Source organism: Hemiscyllium ocellatum, chromosome 10, assembly GCF_020745735.1.
Source record: "Hemiscyllium ocellatum isolate sHemOce1 chromosome 10, sHemOce1.pat.X.cur, whole genome shotgun sequence".
Classification (NCBI taxonomy): Eukaryota; Metazoa; Chordata; class Chondrichthyes; order Orectolobiformes; family Hemiscylliidae; genus Hemiscyllium; species Hemiscyllium ocellatum.
The window spans coordinates 57,746,451-57,770,253 of NC_083410.1; the positions used below are offsets into that span (position 1 = coordinate 57,746,451).

Below are 23,803 nucleotides of genomic sequence, written 5' to 3' on the forward strand. Positions count from 1 at the left end.
GTAAAAGGTTCTTAGTATCTACCCTATCTAAACCCCTAATCATCTTATACACTTCTATCAGATCTCCCCTAAACCTTCTCTTCTCCAATGAGAACAGCCCCAAGTGCCTCAGCCTTTCCTCATAAGATTTTCCTACCATTCCAGGCAACATCCTGGTAAACCTCCTCTGCACTCGTTCTAAAGCTTCCACATCCTTCCTATAGTATGGCGACCAAAACTGCACACAATACTCCAGATGAGGCCGCACCAGAGTCTTATACAACTGCAACATGACCTCAGGACTCCGGAACTCAATTCCTCTGCCAATAAAGCCCAGTACACCATATGCCTTCCTCACAGCACTATTTACCTGGGTGGCAACTTTCAGAGATCTGTGTACATGGACACCAAGATCCCTCTGCTCATCCACACTACCAAGTAGCCTACCATTAGCCCAGTAATCCATCATCTTGTTATTCCTACCAAAGTGAACGACTTCGCACTTAGCTACATTGAATTCCATTTGCCACATTTCCGCCCAGCTCTGCAACTTATCTATATCCCGCTGTAACCTACCACTTCCTTCCTCACTATCCACAACTCCACCGACTTTTGTGTCATCCGCAAACTTGCTTACCCAGCTTTCAAGTCCTTCCTCTAGATCATTTATAAAGATAACAAAAAGCAATGGTCCCAAAACAGATCCTTGTGGTACACCGCTAGTAACTGCGCTCCAAGATGAACATAATCCATCAACTACTACCCTCTGTCTCCTTCCAGCCAGCCAATTCCTAATCCAAACCTCTAATGTATCCTCAATGCCATACCTCCGAAGTTTTAGCATTAGCCTACCATGGGGAACCTTATCGAACGCCTTACTAAAATCCATATACACAACATCTACTGCTTTACCCTCATCCACTTCCTTGGTCACCTTCTCAAAGAACTCAATAAGGTTTGTGAGGCATGACCTGCCCTTCACAAAACCATGCTGGCTATCCCTGATCACGTTATTCCTACCCAGATGTTCATAAATCTTATCCCTTACCATTCTCTCTAAGACTTTGCCCACCACTGAAGTCAGACTCACTGGCCTATAGTTGCTAGGGCTATCCCTACTCCCTTTCTTGAACAATGGGACCACATTCGCTATCCTCCAGTCCTCTGGTACTATTCCTGTTGACAACGACGACATAAAAATCCAGGCCAATGGCTCTGCTATCTCCTCCCTAGCTTCCCATAGGATCCTGGGGTAAATGCCATCAGGCCCAGGAGACTTATCTATATTCATCCTTTCCAATATTCCCAAAACCTCTTCCCTGCATATTTCCAGGGCATCCATTCTAATTATTTGTGATTCCATATTCACATCAGCAACAGTGTCCTGTTCCTGAGTGAATACTGATGAAAAGTACTGATTTAATGTCTCTCCAATCTCCTCCGCCTCCACACACAACTTCCCACTACTATCCTTGACTGGACCGATACCTACCCTAGTCATCCTTTTATTCTTGACATACCTATAGAAAGCCTTTGGGTTTTCCCTAATCCTACCAGCTAAAGACTTTTCATGTCCCCTTCTCGCTTCTCTTAGCTCCCTCTTTAGCTCCTTCCTGGCTACCTTATAACTCTCAATCGCCCCTACTGAACCTTCACGCCTCATCTTTACATATGCCGCCTTCTTCCCTTTCACAAGGGACTCCAATTCCTTACTAAACCACGGCTGCCTCACAAGGCCCTTTACACCATGCCTGACTGGTACATACCTATCGAGGACACGCAGTAGCTGCTCCTTGAACACTCCCCACATCTCATTAGTGTTCTTCTCTTGAAGCCTGTTTTTCCAATCCACACATCCTAAGTCATGCCTCACTGCATCATAATTTCCCTGCCCCCAGCTATAGCTCTTGCCCTGCGGCACACGATTATCCCTCTCCATCACTAAAGTAAAAGTCACCGAGTTGTGGTCACTGTCCCCGAAGTGCTCACCTACCTCCAAGTCTAACACCTGGCCTGGTTCATTACCTAGAACCAAATCCAATATAGCCTCCCCTCTTGTTGGCCTGTCGACATATTGTGTCAGGAAACCCTCCTGCACACATTGTACAAACACCGACCCATCTAATGAACTCGAGCTATAGCTCTCCCAGTCAATATCTGGGAAGTTAAAGTCCCCCATAACAACCACCCTGCTACCTTCACTCTTTTCCTGAATCATCCTCGCAATATTATCCTCTACTTCTCTAGGACTATTAGGAGGCCTGTAGAAAACACCTAACAGGGTGACCTCACCTTTCCTATTTCTAACCTCAGCCCAAACTACCTCAGGTGGCAAGTCCTCTTCCATCGTCCATTCCACTGCTGTGATACTGTCTTTGACAAGTAATGCCACGCCTCCCCCTTTTTTACCCCCATGTCTGATCCTACTAAAACATTTGAACCCTGGAACGTGCAACAGCCATTCTTGTCCCTGTTCTACCCACGTCTCTGTAATGGCCACAACATCGAAGTCCCAGGTACCAACCCACGCTGCAAGTTCACCTACCTTATTCCTTATACTTCTGGCATTGAAGTATACACACTTCAATCCACCTTTCTGGTTACAGGCACCCTCCTTAGAGATCGCTGCATTATTCCTAACCTCCCTACACTCAAGGTCCTGTACCCTAAAGCTACAGTCCTGGTTCCCATGCCCCCGCGGAGTTAGTTTAAACCCTCCCAAAGAGCACTAGCAAACCTCCCCCCAAGGATACTGGTGCCCCTCAGGTTCAAGTGTAGACCATCCTTTTTATAGAGGTCCCACCTTCCCCAGAAAGGACCCCAGTTATCCAGAAACCGGAATCCCTCCCTCCTGCACCATCCCTGTAGCCACGCATTTAACTGCTCTCTCTCCCTGTTCCTCGACTCTCTATCACGTGGCACGGGTAACAAACCAGAGACTACAACTCTGTTTGTTCTAACTCTGAGCTTCCAACCTAGCTCCCTGAAAGCCTGCCTTACATCCTCACCCTTCTTCCTACCTATATCGTTGGTGCCAACGTGGACCACGATCTGGGGCTGCTCCCCCTCCCCCTTAAGGACCCGGAAAACACGATCAGCGACATCACGTACCCTTGCACCTGGGAGGCAACATACCAAACATACCTCTCATGAGGCACAAGATGCTAAAACCTTTCAAGAATACACTGACATAGTTAAGAAATATTAAAACTCTAAGCCTCCTCTAATTCTGAGGCATTATCACTTTCATTGGGCAATGAGAGAGCCGGAAGAATCTGTATTCAGGTTTTTGACAAGATTAAGATGACTGATGGAAGGCTGTGAATTTGGGCTATCCCTTAATGAGATGCTTAGGGACCATCTGATATGGAGGTTAATGATGTAACTATGCAAAAAATGCCGCTGGCTGAAGCTCAACTGGATTTCAAACAGTTGCTACAAATGGTTTCATCATTTGAAAATGTGGAGCATGAGTTGCAGGGAATTCTGATGGAACACCCTCAGTCCAACTAAGCCAAGTGAACACCACTTAAGTGCAGGCAAGTGCACAGCCTCACTCAGGACATATCTTGATCAGAGGGACTCTCGGAAGACCCACAGCAAAGCTCCAAAACCAAAGCCAAGTCTTTACCAAACAGTTAAAACATCTCCAGGATTCTGACCAGCAAGCCATTGTAGTTATTGCCAGTATGCAGAATCAAGACAGCATCTAAGTTGATTAAGATGGCTCATAGACTGGCATCCTTAAAGCTCATACCCTGAAAAGTCCATCTACATCAGATTTGCAACAATTAAGTTGCTTAGCAACATTAAAATCAGAACCAAGATAAATGTCTGCTTAAATGGTCTTTTCAGTGCTAATGGAGGTCAATATTGGCACAGTTGTATCAGCGATCGCAGTTTTTAATAAAGATTCACTTTGGACTCCTCCTTGCTCTTTGCATAAGAGCACAGCTAGGCTGAGAACCTATACCAGGAAACCTTGACAGATTCAGGATACAATTTCAGTTCTGGTCTCTTATGAACAGAGAATGATTCTGTTACAATAAAAGGCTCAGGCCCAAGAACAAAATTGATTGAGAGAGATTCACCTGGATTGGCTCAACATTTTTCCAATTAGAAAATGGTTGACTGAGTGAAGTCCAAATTAAATACCAGGAAGTTTTCCAGGAAGATTGAGGGAATGTCAAAGGAGCCAAAATGACTTGTAAGCAATTCCATGATTCAGCAAGGTCTGTCCACACCATTTGTTTTACAGGCAAAAGTAGAGGCAGAAATCAGAAGCTGGCAAATGAAGAAATTATCAAACCAGTTCAATTCGTGTACCAATTTTGAAGCCCAATGGGTGTTTGTGGGAAATTTTAAACAAACAATAAACCATTTTTTGCTGCTGAATAATAACCTAATCCCTCAGATAGGGGATTTATACCCAAAGATGGCAGGGGTGGGGGCTGATCTCCAAGAAGGTGGACATGAGCCACATTTAGTTGCACAAGAACACTCCAATTAATACTCATAAGGGCTTGTGCTAATAGATGAGATTAAGGAACACCTTAGAGAACCTGCATGTAGTCCAAAAGGTCTATTTCAGAGGCAGGCATATGGCTAAGAAAGGAAAATGAGTGTTCCTGACCGTGCAAGTGACCTGCTTAGGCTACAGAGTTGACAAGACTAAGGCACACCTGTTGAAAAAAAAGTGACAGTGATCAAGGGTGCCCCAGATTACCATGTCTGTCCAGGAGCTTTGTTTATTTCTTGAGCTGCTAAATTATGGAAAATTCATACATAACCTGGCATTTTTGTATCAACTCCTAAAATGGAGTTAGCCTTGGAAATAGTCTCAACGACCAGCTCTGGCTTTCATTTAAGCGGGCATTGGATAGGCATTTGGAAGTTATTGGGCTAGTATAGGTTAGGTAGGACTCGGTCGGCGCAACATCGCGGGCCGAAGGGCCTGTACTGCGCTGTATCCTTCTATGTTCTATGTTCTATGTTCTATAAAGTAGCTGTCATCCTATAATGTGTTGACACACTGTGATCCCAAGAAAGATTTGTTATTGATGCAAGATTCCTCACTGCATGGCTTCGGGCTGGTATTCGCATATAGGTGGCTCAATGGAGAGGAATGGCTAATAGCTTATGCATCCAGGGCTTTGACTAATGCAGAGCACAATAATGCCCAGATAGTAAATGAAAGATTAGTGGTCATATTTGGAGTTAAGAAATTCCACACATTTCCATTCATAAAGATACTTGTGTAATCATGGACACAAACTCCTACTTAAAGAGAATAAGGCCAGTACCACCCATATCTTTGGGCCACATTCAGTGATGGACTCTAATACTAAGTGCTTATTACTAAAAGTTAGAACACTGTCTGGGAGCCAGAGTAGTGATACAATGTAAATGGTGCCCCCAATGGAAGATTCTGGAATGATATTAAATTTTCTGGACACTGTCTTAGTCACAGCTAACAATAACAAAATCCAGCCTTTTCCAAACTGAAACTGGTATTTATGGGAAAAAAAAAGTGCTGTCCCAACTCGATCTGAAACCTTTTTGGACCCGGAGAGACCAGCTTACTGTAGAGGATGGCGTATTGTTAGGGGGAAATCAAGAGTGATTATCCCAAGCAAAGGTTGCTATCACATAATGGCTGAAATCCACCAGGGCCATCTAGGGCTCTCCAAAATGAAGATTGTTAAGTCTGGTAGCCAGGCTTGGATATACACAGCTATGTTGGTGGGATAGTGTCCAGAGTGCCAACAGCAGCTCCACCATATCCGTGAAAATAGCCAGATAAACGGAACAGAGTTGCATGTCGATTATGCAAGTCCTTCCATGGGTTCAATGTTCATAATAATTATAGATGCCCACTCAAAGTGGTTGGACCTACATAGGGTCCATTTATCAAAAACCGGGACGACCATAGAAAAACTGCACGCATCTTTTGTAATACATGGAGGCCCAGAAGTTTTTGTGGTTTCATTTAATTTATTACTAGCACATATCTAGGTAAACTGAAAAGATTTTTTGCATGCAGTACAGGCAGATCATACCATAAAAAGTGCATAATAGTAATAGAACAGCGCAAAAAATGTTATGACTGCAGAGAAGGTGCACAAAGAGCAAGATCAACACTAAACTCAAACTTTCAGAGGTCCATTCAGAAGTCTAATAAGCTTTTCTTCAATCAGTTGATGTGTGTTAAAGCTTTGTATCTTCTGCCCCATGGAAGAGATTATAACCAAGGGAATGAAGGCAACCTTGCAGGGCACCAGTGTTGAGGGTTATCATGGAGATATTGTTCCCTATTCTCACTAATTGTGGTCTGTGGGTCAGGAAGTTGAGGATCCAGTTGCAGTGCTTGAAAGAAACCTATGTCTGGGAGTTTGAAGATTAGTTTGGTTGGAATTATGGTGAAGTTGTAGTCAATAAGTAGGAGCCTGACAGAGGTATCCTTGTTATCCAGATGTTCCAGGGATGAGTATAGGGAGATGGCATGTGCCATCGGCCTATTGTGACAATAGACGAATTGCAAGGAATCAAAACATACTGGGAGGCTAGAATTGATATAAGCAGTGATTAATTTCTCAAAGCACTTCATGGTTAAGTCAGAGCTACCAGGCAGTTGTCATTGAAGCACAAGTCCTTTTTGGCACTGGAATGATGGTGATATTCTTGAAGCAAGTGAGGACCTCACATCATAGTAAGGAGAGGTTAACGATGTCAGCAAATACTCCCACTAACTGGTGTACGCAGGATCTGAATGCACAGCTGGAGACTCAATCTGGGTCAGTCACTTTCCGTAGGTTCACTGTCCAAGAAGATTGATCTGACATCTGCAGTGGTGACTGCGGGAACAGGTACATCAGAGGCTGTTGGTGCAGGTGACATTGTTTCACTAACTTGCTTTTCAAAACAAACGTAAAATGCATTGAGAGCATCAGGGAGGAATGAATATTTGTCTGCTGTTATGTTTTGCTTCACTCTGTAGCCCATTATTTCATGTAGGCCTTTCCACAAAAGGCAGGTGTCCATGTGGTTAGTTTGGGTCTCTAGCTTAGTCCAGTATTGTTCTCTTGGTGTCTCTACACAGAAATCACTTCTGGATTTCCTGAAAAGGCCAGTGTCATTTGACTTGAATGCCACGCACCTGGACTTCAGTAGGTAATGGATCTCCATTTCATCCATAGTTTCCAGTTGGGGAACATTCAGATTAACTTCTTTGGCATGCAGTCATCTACACACTTGCTAATGAAGTCTGTAACGGTCGTGCTATATTCATTTAGATTGCCCATTGTGTTCTTGAATATGGACCAGTCCACCAATTCCAGGCAGTCATGTGGAAGCTGTTGTGCTGCCTCAGACCAGCACTGTGCTCCTAACCATCACTGATTGTAGTAACAGGCTCGTGCCCAAGTCTATTGCAACAGAATTGATTGAGGAAAATTAATCTTTATTGGTTCACATTTGTCCATTGGAAAATGGCTGCCTAATTAAATGTGCCAAAGTTTTCAAGAAGGGCTAGGAAACTAACAAGGGGCCAAGGCTAGTTTACATGTTGACCAGAAGGAAATTTTGCCTGCCCAGTGCCACTTTCCTTATGGACAAAAATAGAGGCAGAAAACAAGAGGCTGGAAAGCAAAGGAATCATCAAACCAGAGCAAATTACGGAATGGGCAGCACTGGTCATACTGATTGTGAAACCTGATGTTTTGGTTCGCCTGTATGGGAATTTTGAGTAAACAATGGGCCACTTCTTGCAGCTGGATAAATATCCAATCCCTCTCATAGAGGACTTGTATGCAAAAAATTGATGAAGGGGCTGTCCTTCACAAAGCTGGGCATAAGCCATGCATCCCCACAAGAGCTACTAAATGAGGAGTTCCAGAAGTATGACACAATTATGCCCATAAAAAGAGTTTATACAAGTATACAAGGCTGCCAATTGGGATATCAGCCTGCACCCTTTGAGTGGATGATTGGGAACATTTTGCAAGATTTACCCCAGGTTGCCATTTTTCTGGATGACATGCTAATAATCAGGCGAACCAAAAAAGAGCACTTTGAGAACTTGGACTTGGTGCTTAAAATGTTTCTCCCAGGTGGGCAAACACATGAGAAGGTAAAAAATGGGTGTTCCAGGTATTCCAAATGACCTACTTTGGTTACAGAGCCGACAAAAAGCAGGTTAGACATGTTGGAAGATAAAGCAAGCAAAAGTGTTCTGGCTCCCAGGTCTGTACTGGAGTTCAGTTTTTCCTGGGTTGGTGAATTATTATGGGAAATTCCTATGTAACCTTACATTCATTATGGCACTCATATCTGCTATTCATGAAGAGTCAGCCTTAGAAATGGTTATGTAGCCAAGTAACTCAAGGAAGGTGTTGTCTCACTATGATCCCAAGCGACATGCAATGCCTCCACACATGGTATGGAGGTAATGTTAGCTCACCAGAGAGGAATGCCCAGTGGCATGTGCTTCCCAGACTTTGGCCTGTGCCAAATGCAAATATGCTCAGGTAGAGAAAGACGACTTGAGAGTCACCTTTGGTATGAGAAAGTTCCAGCAATACTTTTGTACATGTACATTTGTCATATTAACAAACCACAAGCACCTGCTGGAACTATGTAAAGACGACAAGGCTATACTGACCACAGCTTCTAGTTGAATTCAGTGGTGGACCATTATTCTCAGTGCATACAACTACAAGTTGGAACACTGTCCAGGAGCCATGTGGTAAATGTGGTTGCCTTGAGCTGCCTCCCACCAGAAGAGTCGGTTATGGTTTTTAACTTCCTGGACAACCTTCTGGTCACTACTGACAGCATGGACACAAGAACATCCCATCCTGTTAAAATTAAAACAGCTGGTGGTTGCAAGGGAAACAGATGCCCCATCAGAACCAGGACCAAAAACACAGCATATTATTGTGGGGAGCAAAAATGCTTGTCACCGCCAGATAACTCCACCAGGGTTATCAAAGGGTTTCCAAAATGAAATAGTTGGCAGGAATTATGTCTGGTGGCCAGAATTGGATAGCAACATAGCTGCATTGATGTGGCAGTGCCCAGAGTGCCAACAAGGACAAAGCTTACTGCCGGCAGCATGCCCACATTCGTGGGAATGGCCAGTTAAACCCTATACTTGGTTATGCATCTGCTGTGCCAGTCCTTTCATTGGCTCAATGTTCCTGGTCATTGTGGATGACTAAAGTGATTGCATAGAGTTCATTTAGCAAACTCAGGTGTGACAACTGAAAAGCTGTGAGGGTTGTTTGCATTGCATGGACTCCCAGAAGTATTGGTCATAGGCAACAGTATGTCACTTATCAGCAGGCAATTAGAGTATTTCCTAAAGTCAAACAGCATTGTTAATGTTTGGAATGCTCCATACCAACCATCCTCCAATGCTCTGGTGGAATGAGCAGTCCAAATGTTGAAAGCTGGTTTAAAGAAGAAACAGCCTATAGCTTCACTTGATACCAAACTGTCCTGGTTCCTGTTTGATTGAGGACTACCCCTCACACAACTACAGGGATAGCTCCAGCAGAGTTGCTGATGGGGAGAATATTCCGCACCAGGTTAAATCCAATATTCTTGGACCTAGTGGAGGGATAAAAGGTGAAATAACAGCAGGAATGCAGGTGCTGACTGCATGCCTCCTCTAAGCAAGGGAGACATTTGACTTCAGGGGGATGAGGTTTGGTGCCAGAATCGCAAAGAAACCTCAGAGTATGAGATGAATGCAGACTCAATAGTAGGTCTAACATATGATGAACAGCTGAGGATCTTGGTATTGTATTCATTAGAGTTTCCAAGTTTGAGGGGAGATCTGATAGAAGATAATGCACAGCTTAGAAAAGGGTGGACACTGGGAAGTTGTTCCATTAGGCAGGGGGACTAGGACCCGTGGGCACCACCTTAGAATTAGAGGGGGTCAACTTAGAATGGAAATGAGGAGACATTTCTTCAGCCGGAGAGTGGTGAGCCTGTGGAATTCATTGCCACGGAGCGCAGTGGAGACTGGGACATTAAATGTCTTCAAGAATTTATCAAGCTCTGCCTTGATCTCGCAAGGAATTAAGGGCTAGGGGAGAGTGCAGGTAAGTGGAGTTGAAATGCTCATCAGCCATGATTAAATGGTGGAATAGATTCAATGGGCCAAATGGCCTTACTTCCACTCCGATGTCTTAAGGTTTTAATACTGTTACGATTGGGGAAAAAAAGGAGAAAACTCTCCCAAGGCACTCTGGGCACAGTACCCACCACCTGTGTTTGCGTCTGAGACAGAGGAACTGGACCTGGAGCAAAAATGTCCCAGGAGAAGTTACAATAGAAAGAATAGGCCTACATTCTCTGATTTAGATTCAGAAGGTCTTCTCAGTCTAGGGACTGGCTTTAAGTTGGCTGGTCAGAGCCCATGTATTGTGCGCATGTAAATAAAGAGTGACTTGGTGACAGGATACATGCCTCTGCAGTTATTTCACTCTCCAACAAAAGAGGACCAGTCTATGTCCGTGGAGGCAGAATGAGAAGGATGTGATGATTATAACAAGGTCAGCTAGCTGGACCTCATAGCTTATGATTTCCCTGATTTGGGCTGTTAATCTGGTCCAATCAGGGAGACTTGGTTGATGTACAGTAAGTGTGAGTGTCAAAGATACTGACATTCTTGAGCCGGACTCTGTAAGAGACTGTACTATCATCAAAGACTATTTATGTGCAAAGAAAGGGTGACTTGGTGATGCGGATACCAGCTGCTGTAAAACTATTTCAGTCATCATCCTGCCTGTCCTTAACCCTTCCATTTGTTTCAACACCTGTGTTCAAAATCTGGTAATCATGAAGTTACTTATTCTTTGTCTCCATGAAGTGTTCCATTGGTTCCACAAAAGCTGAAGGAAATACTGCTTCCCCATGAGCTTTTTCAAAGCTTCAAATTTAACATGTCCCTCTGAGGATCAATCACATATGAAACATCCTAGCAATTTAAACACTAATATTAGATTACCTACAGTGTGGAAACAGGCCCTTTGGCCTAACAAAGTCCACACTGACCCTCCGAAGAGCAACCCACCCAGACCCATTCCCCTACATTTACCCCTTCACCTAACACTACGGGCAATTTAGCATGGCCTATTCACCTAACCTGCACATTTTTGGACTGTGGGAGAAAACCGGAGCACCCAGAGGAAACCCACGCAGACACAGGGAGAATTCGGGGAGAATGTGCAAATTCCACACAGAGTTGCCTGAGGCGGGAATTGAACCCAGGTATCTGGCGCTGTGAGGCAGCAATGCTAACCACTATGCCACCATGCCACCCGGTTGGGAATAATTACTTAACTTTAAGGACTATGAAAAAAATTACAAGATATGGAGCTGTTTCGACATTTCTGGATTGCATGGGTTTACCATGTGAATTTATCAAGGAATAACAATGAGCCGTTTGGTTACTGATGCCTGAACCTTTGCAATTTTTCTTAGTGTCACCTGGTTACTGATGACTACAGCTTTATAAATCAACAAATTTATGCATCATGTAAGCTACCTGCTGTTTAAAGAAAATTTGTTGACTTTAGAGCAAAGGCAAGCAAACTCAAGGAGATAAGAGATTGGTTTTTCAGTATTTAAAGGCCTTAAACTAATGCTCAGAGTTGCCTAGCACCCCTTTCTGGAATGGTTTCCTATTTTATAGACTAATGAATTCATTAAAGATATCCCAGAAGCTGCAAGTCTCTCTCATTTTGTCAGAAGTTCCTAAGAACTTTAAGTTTCCTAAAGTAATATTTCTGACAACTTTGCATATCGCGAAAAGCTGGGCTGTGACCACTTTCCAAAGAATTGGATTCAAGTTAATTACAAGCAAAATTGGAATCAATTGTGATCAGAAGACCCAGTGGACCATGAGAAGCCATTAAATTCAATCCTTTGTTTTCAAATCCTTGGTTCAGTTTTCTTTTTCCTTTGGCCTTTGTTAAAGTAGCATCTGTACAGGGACTGTTTTCTTTTTGTGTTATGTGAGGATTCATGGGATATTATTCCAGTTCTGGATTATAGTTTAGATATTAGTCATTGTTGGTTTATAATAACTAAAATTTTGAGTTCATTAAAGAAGCCTGGTGAACATTTCTTTTACGCTGAACAATAGTACAAAAGAAAAGTAATTAGATTAAACAATTATACTGATGATGCACTTGTTAGAGGAGTTTGATTTTCAATGCACTCCTTCCATTACAGTTGAAACAATACTGGTCTAAATTCAATTATATCTAGTTGCAGGGTCCCAAGGTAGAAGATGGGGCATTCTTCCTCCAGGCATCAGGTGGTTAGGGTTTGGTGATGGAGGCAGCCCAGGACCTGCATGTCCTTGGTGGAGTGGGAGGGGTGGTTGAATTGTTCAGTCACAGGGTGGTGGGGTTGGTTGGTGCGGATGCCCTGTGCCCACAACTCCCCTCTCATCTGTTCCATGGCGCCCCCACCTCACTCTTAGCACCTTCCACTACCACCGTAGGAAGTGCAAAACCTGCACCCACACCACCTCCATCCAAGGGCCCAAAGGATCCTTCCACATCCGACAGAAATTTACCTACACCTCCACTAATGTCATCTACTGTATCATTTGCACCCAATGTGGTCTCCTCTATATTGGGGAGACAAGATGTCAACTTGCGGATCGTTTCAGAGAACATCTCTAGGACACCCGCACCTGTCAACTCCACTGACCCGTGGGGAAACAATTCAACTCCCCCTTCCACTCCAGTAAGGACATGCAAGTCTTGGGCCTCCTCCATCACCAAACCCTAGCCACCCAACACCTGGAGGAAGAACACCTCATCTTCTGCCGTGGGACCCTGCAACCAAATGTGGATTTCACTATATTCCTCATTTCCCATCCCCCCACATTATCCCAGTCCCAAGCCTCCAACTCAGCACTGCCCTCTTGACCTGTCCATCATCATTCCCATCTACCTGCCGCACCCTTGTCTCTGACCCATCACCATCACCATCTACCTACTGCATTCTCAGCTACCTTCCCCACTCCCACCCTCTCCCATTTATCTCTCAGCCTCCTGACCCACAATCCTCATTTCTAATGAAGGACTTATGCCTGAAACGTCAATTCACCTGCTCCTCAGATGCTGCCTGACCCGCTGGGCTTTTCGAGCACCACACTCTCGACACCACTAATACCCAGTCAATCTCATCTCTCTGTTACATTATCCAAACAGTGTTTGCCTTTGAATTTTTGTGGCTGCTTTAGTATTAAGTGACCCTAACTTGAATCTCCACCCCAATCCCAGCTCTATCTCCTACCTGATAACACTTATCCACCGCCCCCCCCCCCCCCCCCCACCACCTTGGTCCCAATCTGACCCACTTCCCTCTTTGACAACACTACTTGCCTGGTGCTGATCCCTGTTCCCTTCCCTCTCACCTCATCTCTCAGACTAGATCCAACCTGACTCCCACTCAGTCTCAGCCCCAATCTGGACTCCCTTCTCTTCTTGGATCTTGATTGCAAATCCTCTGCCAGATTATGACCCCTTCTTGGACTCCTTCCAGCATCTGTATGAAGTACCCTAGCATCCGCTGTGCTGCTTGGCTCCAACTTGTCCCATTCAGCTCTTTCTCACCCTGCATATGGCACAGACTTAACTCTCCTCTTAGCACCAGCCAAAACCCAATTCCTGCTTGACCCCCTCCCAAACTCACCTAAGCCCCACCACTAATTCCTCCTCCCAATTTTAAAATTATTGAAATAGCTTTGCATGTAAAAGAGGCTTTTAGACTTTGTGAAAAGTGGGCTTGGCTTCTGTCCAGATTCTTTTTGACTGTGTCTGCCCCAACAATGATTCATGGTTTCATTATAACATGGCTTCACTTTCTGAACCTCCAATGTTCATATTATAACAGATTTCCACTGTGTAATTTTGAAGTGTGGTGTTTTTGAAATTAAATTCATGTTTTTCTTTCAGGAAATTACCTTAGAACATGTGTTTGGATACAGAGGCTTTGACTGCCGCAACAATCTTCATTATCTCAATGATGGGACTGATATTGTTTTTCACACAGCTGCTGCTGGCGTTGTTCAGAACCTGTCATCAGGTAATAAGTAAATGACTTTTCAATTCAGGCAAAGAAGATAGAATTCTGAACATCAGGCAACAATTATGCTATTTTATTTCTGCCTTCAAGTGAATTCATATGTAATTCTTGAATTATGGTCTTGATTCCATAACCCCTAGTTCTTATGCCAAACATAAATCCAATAATCTCGGTTTTTAAAAAATTCCAGTTGACAGTCTCAATAGCATTTTGGGGAGAGTTCCAGGTTTTTACACGAAGTCCAGAGAAGTCTCTCCTGAAATCAACCCGAACAGCTTAGCTCTAAGTCTAGGGTTATGTCCTTTTGCTCTGAACTTGTATCAGAGGAAACAGTTCCTATCCAGCTTCTTTAGTAGCTTAAACACTCAATTAGGTCCCCTTATCTTCTTAGAGGGAATATATGTTGTTTGGTCCTTAGATTGACTGCATTGTGCTGGTCGCTCCTGGTTTGAAATAAAAGGCCATCAATCATTTTGACAAAATGGTTTTATAGGATAAAACCAAGCTCCTCGGTGCAGATAATGGATAGTTTTTTTAAAATTTATGTCAATCTGTTTGAATATCAAAGCATTTGTGTAAATTAAATGTGTGAATTTACAATAGGAAATTTATATTGTCTTGGTCCAGTATGCAGATGTCTTATTTTGTATTGTATCTGTTCTGTTTAAATGATTCTCATTAGGTCTCCAAAGTTTTTATGTGGAGCATACAGATGACATACTCTGCTTAACTGTCAACCAACACCCAAAGTACAAGAATGTTGTAGCAACTGGACAAATAGGTAAGACAAATTGCTATTTCAACTCAAAACAGAAGCATCATAATCAATTGGCTCAATTAATAATAGAATAGTATTTGTATAGTTAAAAATCACAACACCAGGTTATAGTCCAACAGGTTTAAGTGAAAGCACTAGCTTCCAATAGTATTTATATGTTAGCTTAAAATTAAACCACAATACACAGTGGAGGAAAACACCAAGATTTACAAAAGTAGGGAAGAATAAAAGGAAAAAAATACTCAAGGTCATCCAGAACTTACTTGAGTCTGTGCCTGTTCACTCACTGTAGCTTCACCAGAAATACAACAACAGGTCTACTTGCAGGATCTCAACCAGATTTGTGGTGAGATACAACAGTTGCCAGGGCTATGGTGGTTAAGGATTCCAAACTTGGCTCTTAAAAATGTTGTTTGAAGAAAAGCAAATACTTCTGTTATTGCTCGAATGTCACATTTCAGGTATAAGTGTAAAGGAATCAGTATCTCACCAGGATACAAAATACCAAATACAGAACGTGTATAGCTATTTAACTATCTTTTGCATTAAACAAACCACTAGTTATTCAACAATAATTAGACTATGTAGCCTTAAAGGATAAATCTAAAGCAAGAAATATTAATGATTTGCTTTGTATATTGCTTATAAAGTGGTACATGGTTGTGTTTACTGTGAGCAACACCAAATAAGATTTACTTCTAACAAAATGAAAATAGAGAATTTTTCTTCCATCATATTTCAAACATTGGTCATTTGTATTGGCAGATTTCAGTGTTACTTTTCCATATAATTATTAAAAATGGCACATTCCTAACATTGCTCATTGAACACTGATCTGTTGCAATGCTTATATGAAGATGAACAAAATAATTCAGTCAAAACCAATCAAAATGCTTTCATCAGTATGAAGTAAGAAGCTTCTGCTGAGTGGTGCAGAAGTCTATCAATGAAAGAAAGATATAGATTGAACTAATGTTTTTTTAAAAATGCTGAAACAGTAACATTCTGCCCTGGGTAGGGTAGAAAATGGGCAGTAGCCAATCAGCCACCATTACTCACCTACCTGATTTTCTTTTCTCTTCATGGATATATATAACATTGAGCAGGTCAGGCAGCATCCGACGAGCAGGAAAATCAACACTTCAGGCTGGAGCCCTTCATCAGGAATGAGGCTGGGAGCTTCCAGGGTGGAGAGATAATGGGGGGTGGGCAGCTGGGGAGAAGGTAGCTGGGAGTGCGATAGATGGATGGAGGTGGGTGTAAAGGTGATAGGTCAGAGAGGAGAGTGGGAAGATTGGCAGGAAGGACAGGTCACGAAGATGGTGCTGAGCTGGCAGGTTGGAACTGGGGTAAGATGAGGGAAGGGGAAGTGAGGAAACTGGTGAAGTCCACATTGATGCCCTGGGGTTGTAGTGCTCCGAGGCAGAAGATGAGGCATTCTTTCTCCAGGTGTCGGGCGGTGAGGGAGTGGCGGTGGAGGAGGCCCAGGACCTATATGTCCTTGGCAGAGTGGGAGGGGGAGTTGAAATGTTTGGCCATGGAGTGGTGGGGTTGATTAGTGCGGGTGTCCAGAGATGTTCCTGAAAGCACTCTGCGAGAAGGTGTCCAGTCTCCCCAATGTAAAGGAGATTGCATCGGGAGCAACGGATACAATAAATGACATTTGTGGAAGTGCTGGTGAAATTTTGATGGAATATGGAAGGCTCCTTTAGGGCCTTGGATGGAGGTGAGGGGATAGGTGTGGGGTGCAGATTTTGCAATTCCTGCAGTGGCAGGGGAAGGTGCCAGGAGGGGAGGGTGGGTTGTTGGTGCTCCTTGGATGCTGCCTGATCTGCTGTGCTGTTCCAGCACCACTTTAATCTTGACTCTGATCTCACGCTGATCGCAGTCTTCACTTTCACCTATATATAATGCTGAGTCATTTTGCTCCTCTTCTCCAACAAATGGTGAGTTTTACCCCCAACGTCTTTTCAGTTATATTGGACCAAATCTTATAGGGGTCTGAGCAATGTTGACTATGGCAAGATTTGTGGCAAAAAATAGGTGAGAAATCCAGCAAGGCTTAATCTCTACATTGAAGTATCTTGTTCCATTTTTGTAATGCTCTTGCGAGCTGCAAGGCAAATTTCTTGCTAGGCAGTGAAGAGTTGCCAATTAAGAACTATTATTGCTTGTTAATTGCCTTGCTAACTGCCCAATTCACCTAATTTATAGTCAGCTTTCTATCTTGTCAAATGCACCAAACAAGTTGGATGTGCCCTGAGATGCTGCTTTGTGCTGCGCAACATTTAAGCTATTTACAGCCAATGGTGAGCTGAAGTCACCAGGTTTCTACACTGACTTCCGGTTGAGAATTCTTGGCATCTTGTTTGTTTAACAAATTTAGTGAGATTGGAAGGTATATATGTCAATGAGGCAAAAAATGCAATTACCGTATATACTCGAGTAATAGTCAAATTTTTTGGACTACTTTTTAAGGTTACATTTTTGGAGTTGACTATTACATGGATACTACTTTTGAGGGGCTGAAATTCATGCCCATCAAAATTCATACTATATCATTAGCAGAAACCCAACTGATCTCTAAATGAAGAAAGAGGGAAAAAAAATTGTTAATTCTGAAAACCTGGAGTGGAGCACAACAACCAGTGGACTGCAAGACTGGGAGCAAAGCAGAACAACTGGCAGAATGGAAAGCTGGATTGGAACATGATGGCCAGCACATAGACTTAATAAATATTGATCTGTTATCTGTGAAGAACTAGAGTCAACTTTTACACGAGATAACCTGGAATTTTCCATCTGTTTGGTAAAAAGTAGAGGATTGATCTTTACATGACATTGACTGACTGTTACTTATGTATATATGGTAATAAGGTGCTTAACAAGCAGTAATCCACCCTAATAGGCAACTTCACCACTGCCTCGCAAGAAACTCACCTCAATGCTCAGTGGTTGCATGAAAGGTGGAGCAAGAGCCCACATCAGCCAGGCCCCTATACGATTCTGCACATGGAACATTCCTCAATTAAAACTTTGTTTCTATCTCCACAATGAAAGGGATAATACTGTTATAGACTTCAGGGGGAGAGCATGAAATATTGGAAGAAACAGAGAGAGAGGAGGGACTAGTGGGTTTAGTGGTGTTAAAAGGAATAAATCAGCTGGATTGGATGATATGTATCTTAAGGGAGTGTTCGGGCAATGATTTGTAATCTTGTTTGACCATAGGTGGGTTGCAGAAGGACAGCCCACATTGTGCGATTAGTTAAAAAGGTGGGAAGGTCATATTAGGAAATTACAGGCTAGTCAGTCTAATCTCAGTGTGGAGAAGTTATTAGAAAGTATTCTGAGGGACGCAATTGAAGGACACCTGGAGAGATACGAATTGTTAAGGAATAGTTGGCATAGGTATTTAAGGGAATGTCAAATTTGGCAAGTTTGAGGTGGTAACTGGAAGTGTTGATGAGGGAAAATGCATTTGATATGCTCCAAATGGACTTTAGCAAGGCTTTTGATAAGGTTCAACATGGCAGATTGTTCAAGAACATTAGATCGCATAGAAGCGTAGTTACCACCCTATCTATTTTCATGTCATCCATGGATTTCTTGAACATACCCCTTACATATAAATCTAAATTATTAATGCACATCATAAATAGCAGCCATTCAGAACTCCACAGGAGACAGAGTTTCAACAGAGAAACATCTGTCTACCACCACCCTCTGCTTCCTACCTCTCAGCCAAATTTGGATCAAGTGTGCCACTTTGCCTTGGATCTCATGGGGTCCTATTTTCTTGACCAGTCTGCCATGAGAGACCTTGTCAGAAGCCTTGCTAAAGCCCATGCAAACCACATCAAATGCATTATTCTCATCAACAGGCCAAGTAAGCTCTTCAAAATATTCAATCAAATTTTTCAAATACAACCTTGCCTTAACAAATCCACTGTGAAGTACTTTGGCAGGATATTGCTCCAAGGTAGCAAGGTGTGACAGCCAATTTTCACACAAGACCCCATGAACATAAAATTGTTGAATTCCTTGTATTAATTAGCAAGCAGCACAGATTAGTAACACAGATTTAGTTTTCTTGAAAATCTCATGCAAATTTAACAGCTCAAACTACAACTCACATTTAAATATAATCACATATGCAATCTGCTTCTAGCTTGTTTCTCCTTGACTGTATATGATATTTGGTAATGTGGATACATATGTTATTTGGTTGATTTACATATCCAGTTCTTAAAGCCATGATATGGAGGAGCCGGTGTTAAAATGGGGTGGGCAAAGTTAAAAATCACAGAACACCAGGTTATAGTCTAACAGGGTTATTTGGAAGCACTAACTTTCAGAGCGCTGCTCCTTCATCAGGTAGCTGTGGAGCAGGACCATAAGACACAGAATTTATAGCTAAAGATTACAGTGTTGTGCAACTGAAATGGTATATTAAACAAACTTAGAATGCTGTTAAGTCTTTGATCTTTTAGAATGGGTTGCAGGTTTCGGTTCATTAATATGTAAATCCCAGAACTACTTTTAAGTCATGTTCTCAAGATAACTTAAGATTTTATAAAAGAAGGCGACATCTCAGCTCAGACAATGTATTAAAGGTGTGAGGTTAGAGTCTGTCTGTATCTCAATCTTGAGTCAGACTGGTTCTATTTCCAAAGCGGAATTTATAAAATATCACATGGATTGACTGCCTGCATTGACTGCCTGCAGATGGTGCACTTTTTGAACAAGATAGAATGTATTTGCAAATACAAATCCACCCAAATAGACTGTGCGTGTGTGTGTGTGTGCGCGCATGAGACCAAGAGAGTTTGTGAGTGTGTGCATGAGAGAGTGTGTTTGCATGTGCACAAGCTTAGTAAGGTGTGTGTGTATGTGATGGATATAAGCCTGTGAGAGGGTGTGTCCAAGGGTGTGAGTGTGGGGTATGTATGTGTGTGTCTGTTGTGTATGAGAGAGTGTGACTTAAAGTAACACAGCTCTTAAAATAATAATACAATCTCATTCTTCCATGAACAAGTTACATACACCCTATATAAGTGTTATGGTAAAAACTGAAAGAACTGCAGATGCTGGTAAATCAGAAACAAAAATAGAAATTTTGGGAAAACCTCAGCAGATCTAGTAGCATCTATGAAAAGAAATCAGAGATAATGTTTCAGTTCTGAGGAAGGGTCAGTGGACCCAAAACATTAACTCTAATTTCTCTTCACAGATGCTGCCAGATCTGCTGAGCTTTTCCAGCAACTTACACTTTATGGTAGTTGTGAAATTACTTACAAAAAAAATTGAAAAGATTATGAGTTTGAGTCCAAGAGTCTATATAATGTATATTTGTTTTGACAATATTTCTGGGTCTTGTGATGGTGTAACCTTCCAGAGATTTAGACTTTGCACTTGGCTTTTCTTGATTTGTAGGTATGTTGGAATCTTATTTGCTGTTAGTGTCTTAACTGTTATCCTAATGGTTTTCCATACCTTATTTTTGTGTGTGTTTTGTGCATAATTCTAGTACTGCACAGTTCCTTGTGTTAGCTTCTGTCTTTCCTTTATGTTGGTCAGTGTTAGGACTTGTTGAGAGTCTAGACAGATAGCAGCCTGGCAATATTATCCTATCTTGGTCTCTGTTGGTGAAGGTAAGCGTATGTCCAGAGATATAGGCACTTTGAGTGTGTAGTAAGTGATCAAATCATAATTCTGTAGTGTTACAGGAATTCCTTGTAGTCCAGACAGTGCACTTATAGTGATTTGTACAAAATCATTTCCAATTCTCTGTAGTTTCCCTAGTGAATTGCTTTCCAAACAGGTATGTTTGGAACTTGTGATACACACCACCAACTTTCAGAACATTTCAGAAAATATCTCTGGATACATGCACCAAACAACCCCACCACCTTGTGGCCGACCACTTCAACTCCTCCTCCCACTCTGCCAATAATATAGAGAGATAGAGTCATAGAGGTGTACAGCACGGAAACAGACCCTTCGGTCCAACTCGTCCATGCCGACCAGATATCCCAACTGAATCTAATCCCACTTGGTGCACATATCTCTCCAACCCTTCCTTTTCATGCAAGTCCGGGGCCTCCTCCACCACCAAATCCTAGCCACTTGATGCCTGGAGGAAGAACATCTCATCTTCTGCCTTGGGACCCTCCAACCACACTGCATCAATGTTGATTTCTTCAGCTTCCTCATGTGAGCTGAGCTTTCTGGGATTGACAAAATTTCCTCTTTTCATTATACAATCCAGCACCAACTTCAAATGTTTTCCATGGCATTGAATTTGTCTGGGTTAGTCCCACAACAATTATACTCAATGTGAGGATCCTTGGTCTCTTCTGCTGCAGTTGGCATTTAGTGATGTCATGCATGGTCAAAGTATTTGGATCCAAGCTGGTCAGTTAAATCTTATAGCTATTCTAATGGTGAAGTTTATTTTTACACAAGGCTGATTTTCCACCATTTCTCATAGTTCAGCAAGATTTATATGGTCTTTTTGAAACAGGCCAGAAATGTTTCCAATGACTTCCTTCTTTTCTCTCCTTGCTTACCTTGTTTTTTCGATCTAAAAAGCACAGCTCCATTGTTTGTTGAAAGAGCCTACACTTGAATAGGATGGGTATGGCCTTTGTTGGTCATCTTTCTGATGTTTCTTGCTTTCAACAATGAGAATTTATTGTGCTCTTGTTACTATAAGGTTACTATCTCATTTCAAAGATTCAGCAGTGGTGTTGTTCTGTTTCTTTTATGTTTGTTTCATTCTGTCCTGTTGTTTTTTTTACATGCAGCTTGGTCTTTGTTTAATTTTGTTTTACAAATCTATTACTCACAGTTGGGTAGCTTTTTTTAATCTGGAATCCCAGCATAGGTGTAACTTCTTCACTGTTGCAGCATTTCTCTGACGTCATCTCTTGTGATATTCAAACTTGTCACTGCTTTGTTTTTAAGAAAAATCCCCAGTTCTGATCACCATCTCTTATTTCCTGTGTTATTGGTAAGAATACAGATTAAGAAGCTTGGGTATTCAGTTTATTTTAAAATCGCATGAAGACTTATTTAAAACCTTGAGCTATAACTTTCTGTACAGATAACTATATATTTAACCTACATCTGATGAACTGCATATAGCAGTTGTTCATATTCTTGCATTCTGGTACTTGACTTGATTTGGAGATGCCGGTATTGGGTGTACAAAGTTACAAATCACACAACACCAGGTTATAGTCCAACAGGTTTAATTGGAAGCACTAGCTTTCGGTGCACCGCTCCTTCATCGGGTGGTTGTGGAGTCCACAATTGTAAGACAGAATTTACAGCAAAAGTTTATAGTGTGATGTAACTGAAATTATACATTGAAAAATACCTTGATTGTTTGTTAAGTCTCTCATCTGTTATAATTCTATTAGATGAGATTCTTAACAAACAATCAAGGTATTTTTCAATCAGTCCAGAGCACTGATGATGTCTCCTAGCCAGGGGACGAAACGTTTGCAACAAAAACTTCCAGCTCGGCGAACAGAACCACTACAACAAGCACCCGAGCTACAAATCTTCGCACAAACCTTGAATGTAGTTAGTATTCTCATTGTGTTAGTGCTTAGTTCCTATTGTGTAGTAAGACTAAAACTATTTCTTCACTGTACTTTATAATGTAAACCTCGTTTGAAATATGGGTCAATTATTTAAATTGTAATCTTAATTTAACAAGCTAGTTTGAATAATAAAGTTTCATACATGGTAATAATATCCATGTCACACTTCTAATTTGCCTTCAAATCAGAATTTTGCTTTTCTTAAAAACACATCTTACCTTGCGTCCATTTTACTTGTTTAATTTGTTATTGGTATTTTTCCTCGGATTCTGTTGTATAATGCCTCAAGATCAGAGGTATAATTTATCTAGGATCAATATTTCCTCATTTGCACTTGCTATCTCAATGCAGGTGATATTGCAGATACATCAGGTAAGTTATTTCCCTTTTCCAATGCCCACTGTTCCTCCTCCTTTCCATCATTCTCTTTATATTTATTTGTGCAGTTTCATTGGTTCTCTCGTGACTGTGAAACTGTCACAATGTATTTGCTCATAAAGCAGATACATGTGAATGTACAACCTATGATTTTGTTCTGAGTTCATTGCAGTGCTTAATAGTTAGTATTAGGATAATAAGCCTTTATTCTATGTTACTTGCCTGAACTAAATTAGTTGATTGTGAATGGATTTTGATTCTGAGAAGATTCAAATAATTAATTAAAATGTTTATGCAAGCTACTGAAAGAAAACCACCTTCAAGTTTTAAATATTTTTATCTTGTTGTGTCTATACTTTCATTTTGATTAATGCAATATTTCTACAATTACTAGGGACAACTCCATCCATTCATGTGTGGGATGTCATAACCAAGCAGACGCTTTCTATTCTCCGTTGTTCCCACAATAAAGGTGTCAGTTATGTTAACTTCAGTGCCACTGGCAAGTTGCTGTTATCAGTGGGTGTCGACCCTGAACACACTATCACTGTTTGGAGGTGGCAGGAAGGTAATTTTTAAGCTAATTATAATTAAGAAGTTATTTATTGTATTTATTCTATTTTACAAAATCATTGACCTCCATTCGTTTATTTATAATTATGGTAGGTGAGCAGGTTGTAGATTCTGTACAACTTGCATCAATGCTTTATTTGAACTCACAGCAAAAGGCAAAAAATGATTAACAAGATATCTCATCTTACATTTCCATCAGTAGCAATGAGACAGAGACCATTTGTCTGAGTTTTTTTCTTTTATTCTATTATTTTCTCACTTTCTGCCTAGTTAATTTCTGATTTTGACAAAAATTTGACGCATATCCCCCAAGTCTGACTGGCACAATTCACATCTGACATTCAGCCATCCATTAGATTTGGGTAGA

At 41.7% G+C, this 23,803-nt stretch overlaps 1 protein-coding gene across 5 annotated transcripts in view; it reads left to right on the plus strand.

Moving 5' to 3' along the window:
- The window catches only part of LOC132819436 (echinoderm microtubule-associated protein-like 6), a 512,298-nt gene that overhangs the window by 396,732 nt on the left and 91,763 nt on the right, over positions 1 to 23,803 (plus strand). For 4 of the 5 annotated variants that reach the window (XM_060830942.1, XM_060830941.1, XM_060830940.1 and 1 more), the window contains 4 exons: positions 13,965 to 14,094; positions 14,777 to 14,875; positions 22,837 to 22,857; positions 23,258 to 23,431. In XM_060830942.1, coding sequence (XP_060686925.1) covers positions 13,965 to 14,094; positions 14,777 to 14,875; positions 22,837 to 22,857; positions 23,258 to 23,431 — 424 coding nt within the window. The remainder of the gene's footprint in view (positions 1 to 13,964; positions 14,095 to 14,776; positions 14,876 to 22,836; positions 22,858 to 23,257; positions 23,432 to 23,803) is intronic. The other variant, XM_060830938.1, reaches the window with a different exon arrangement.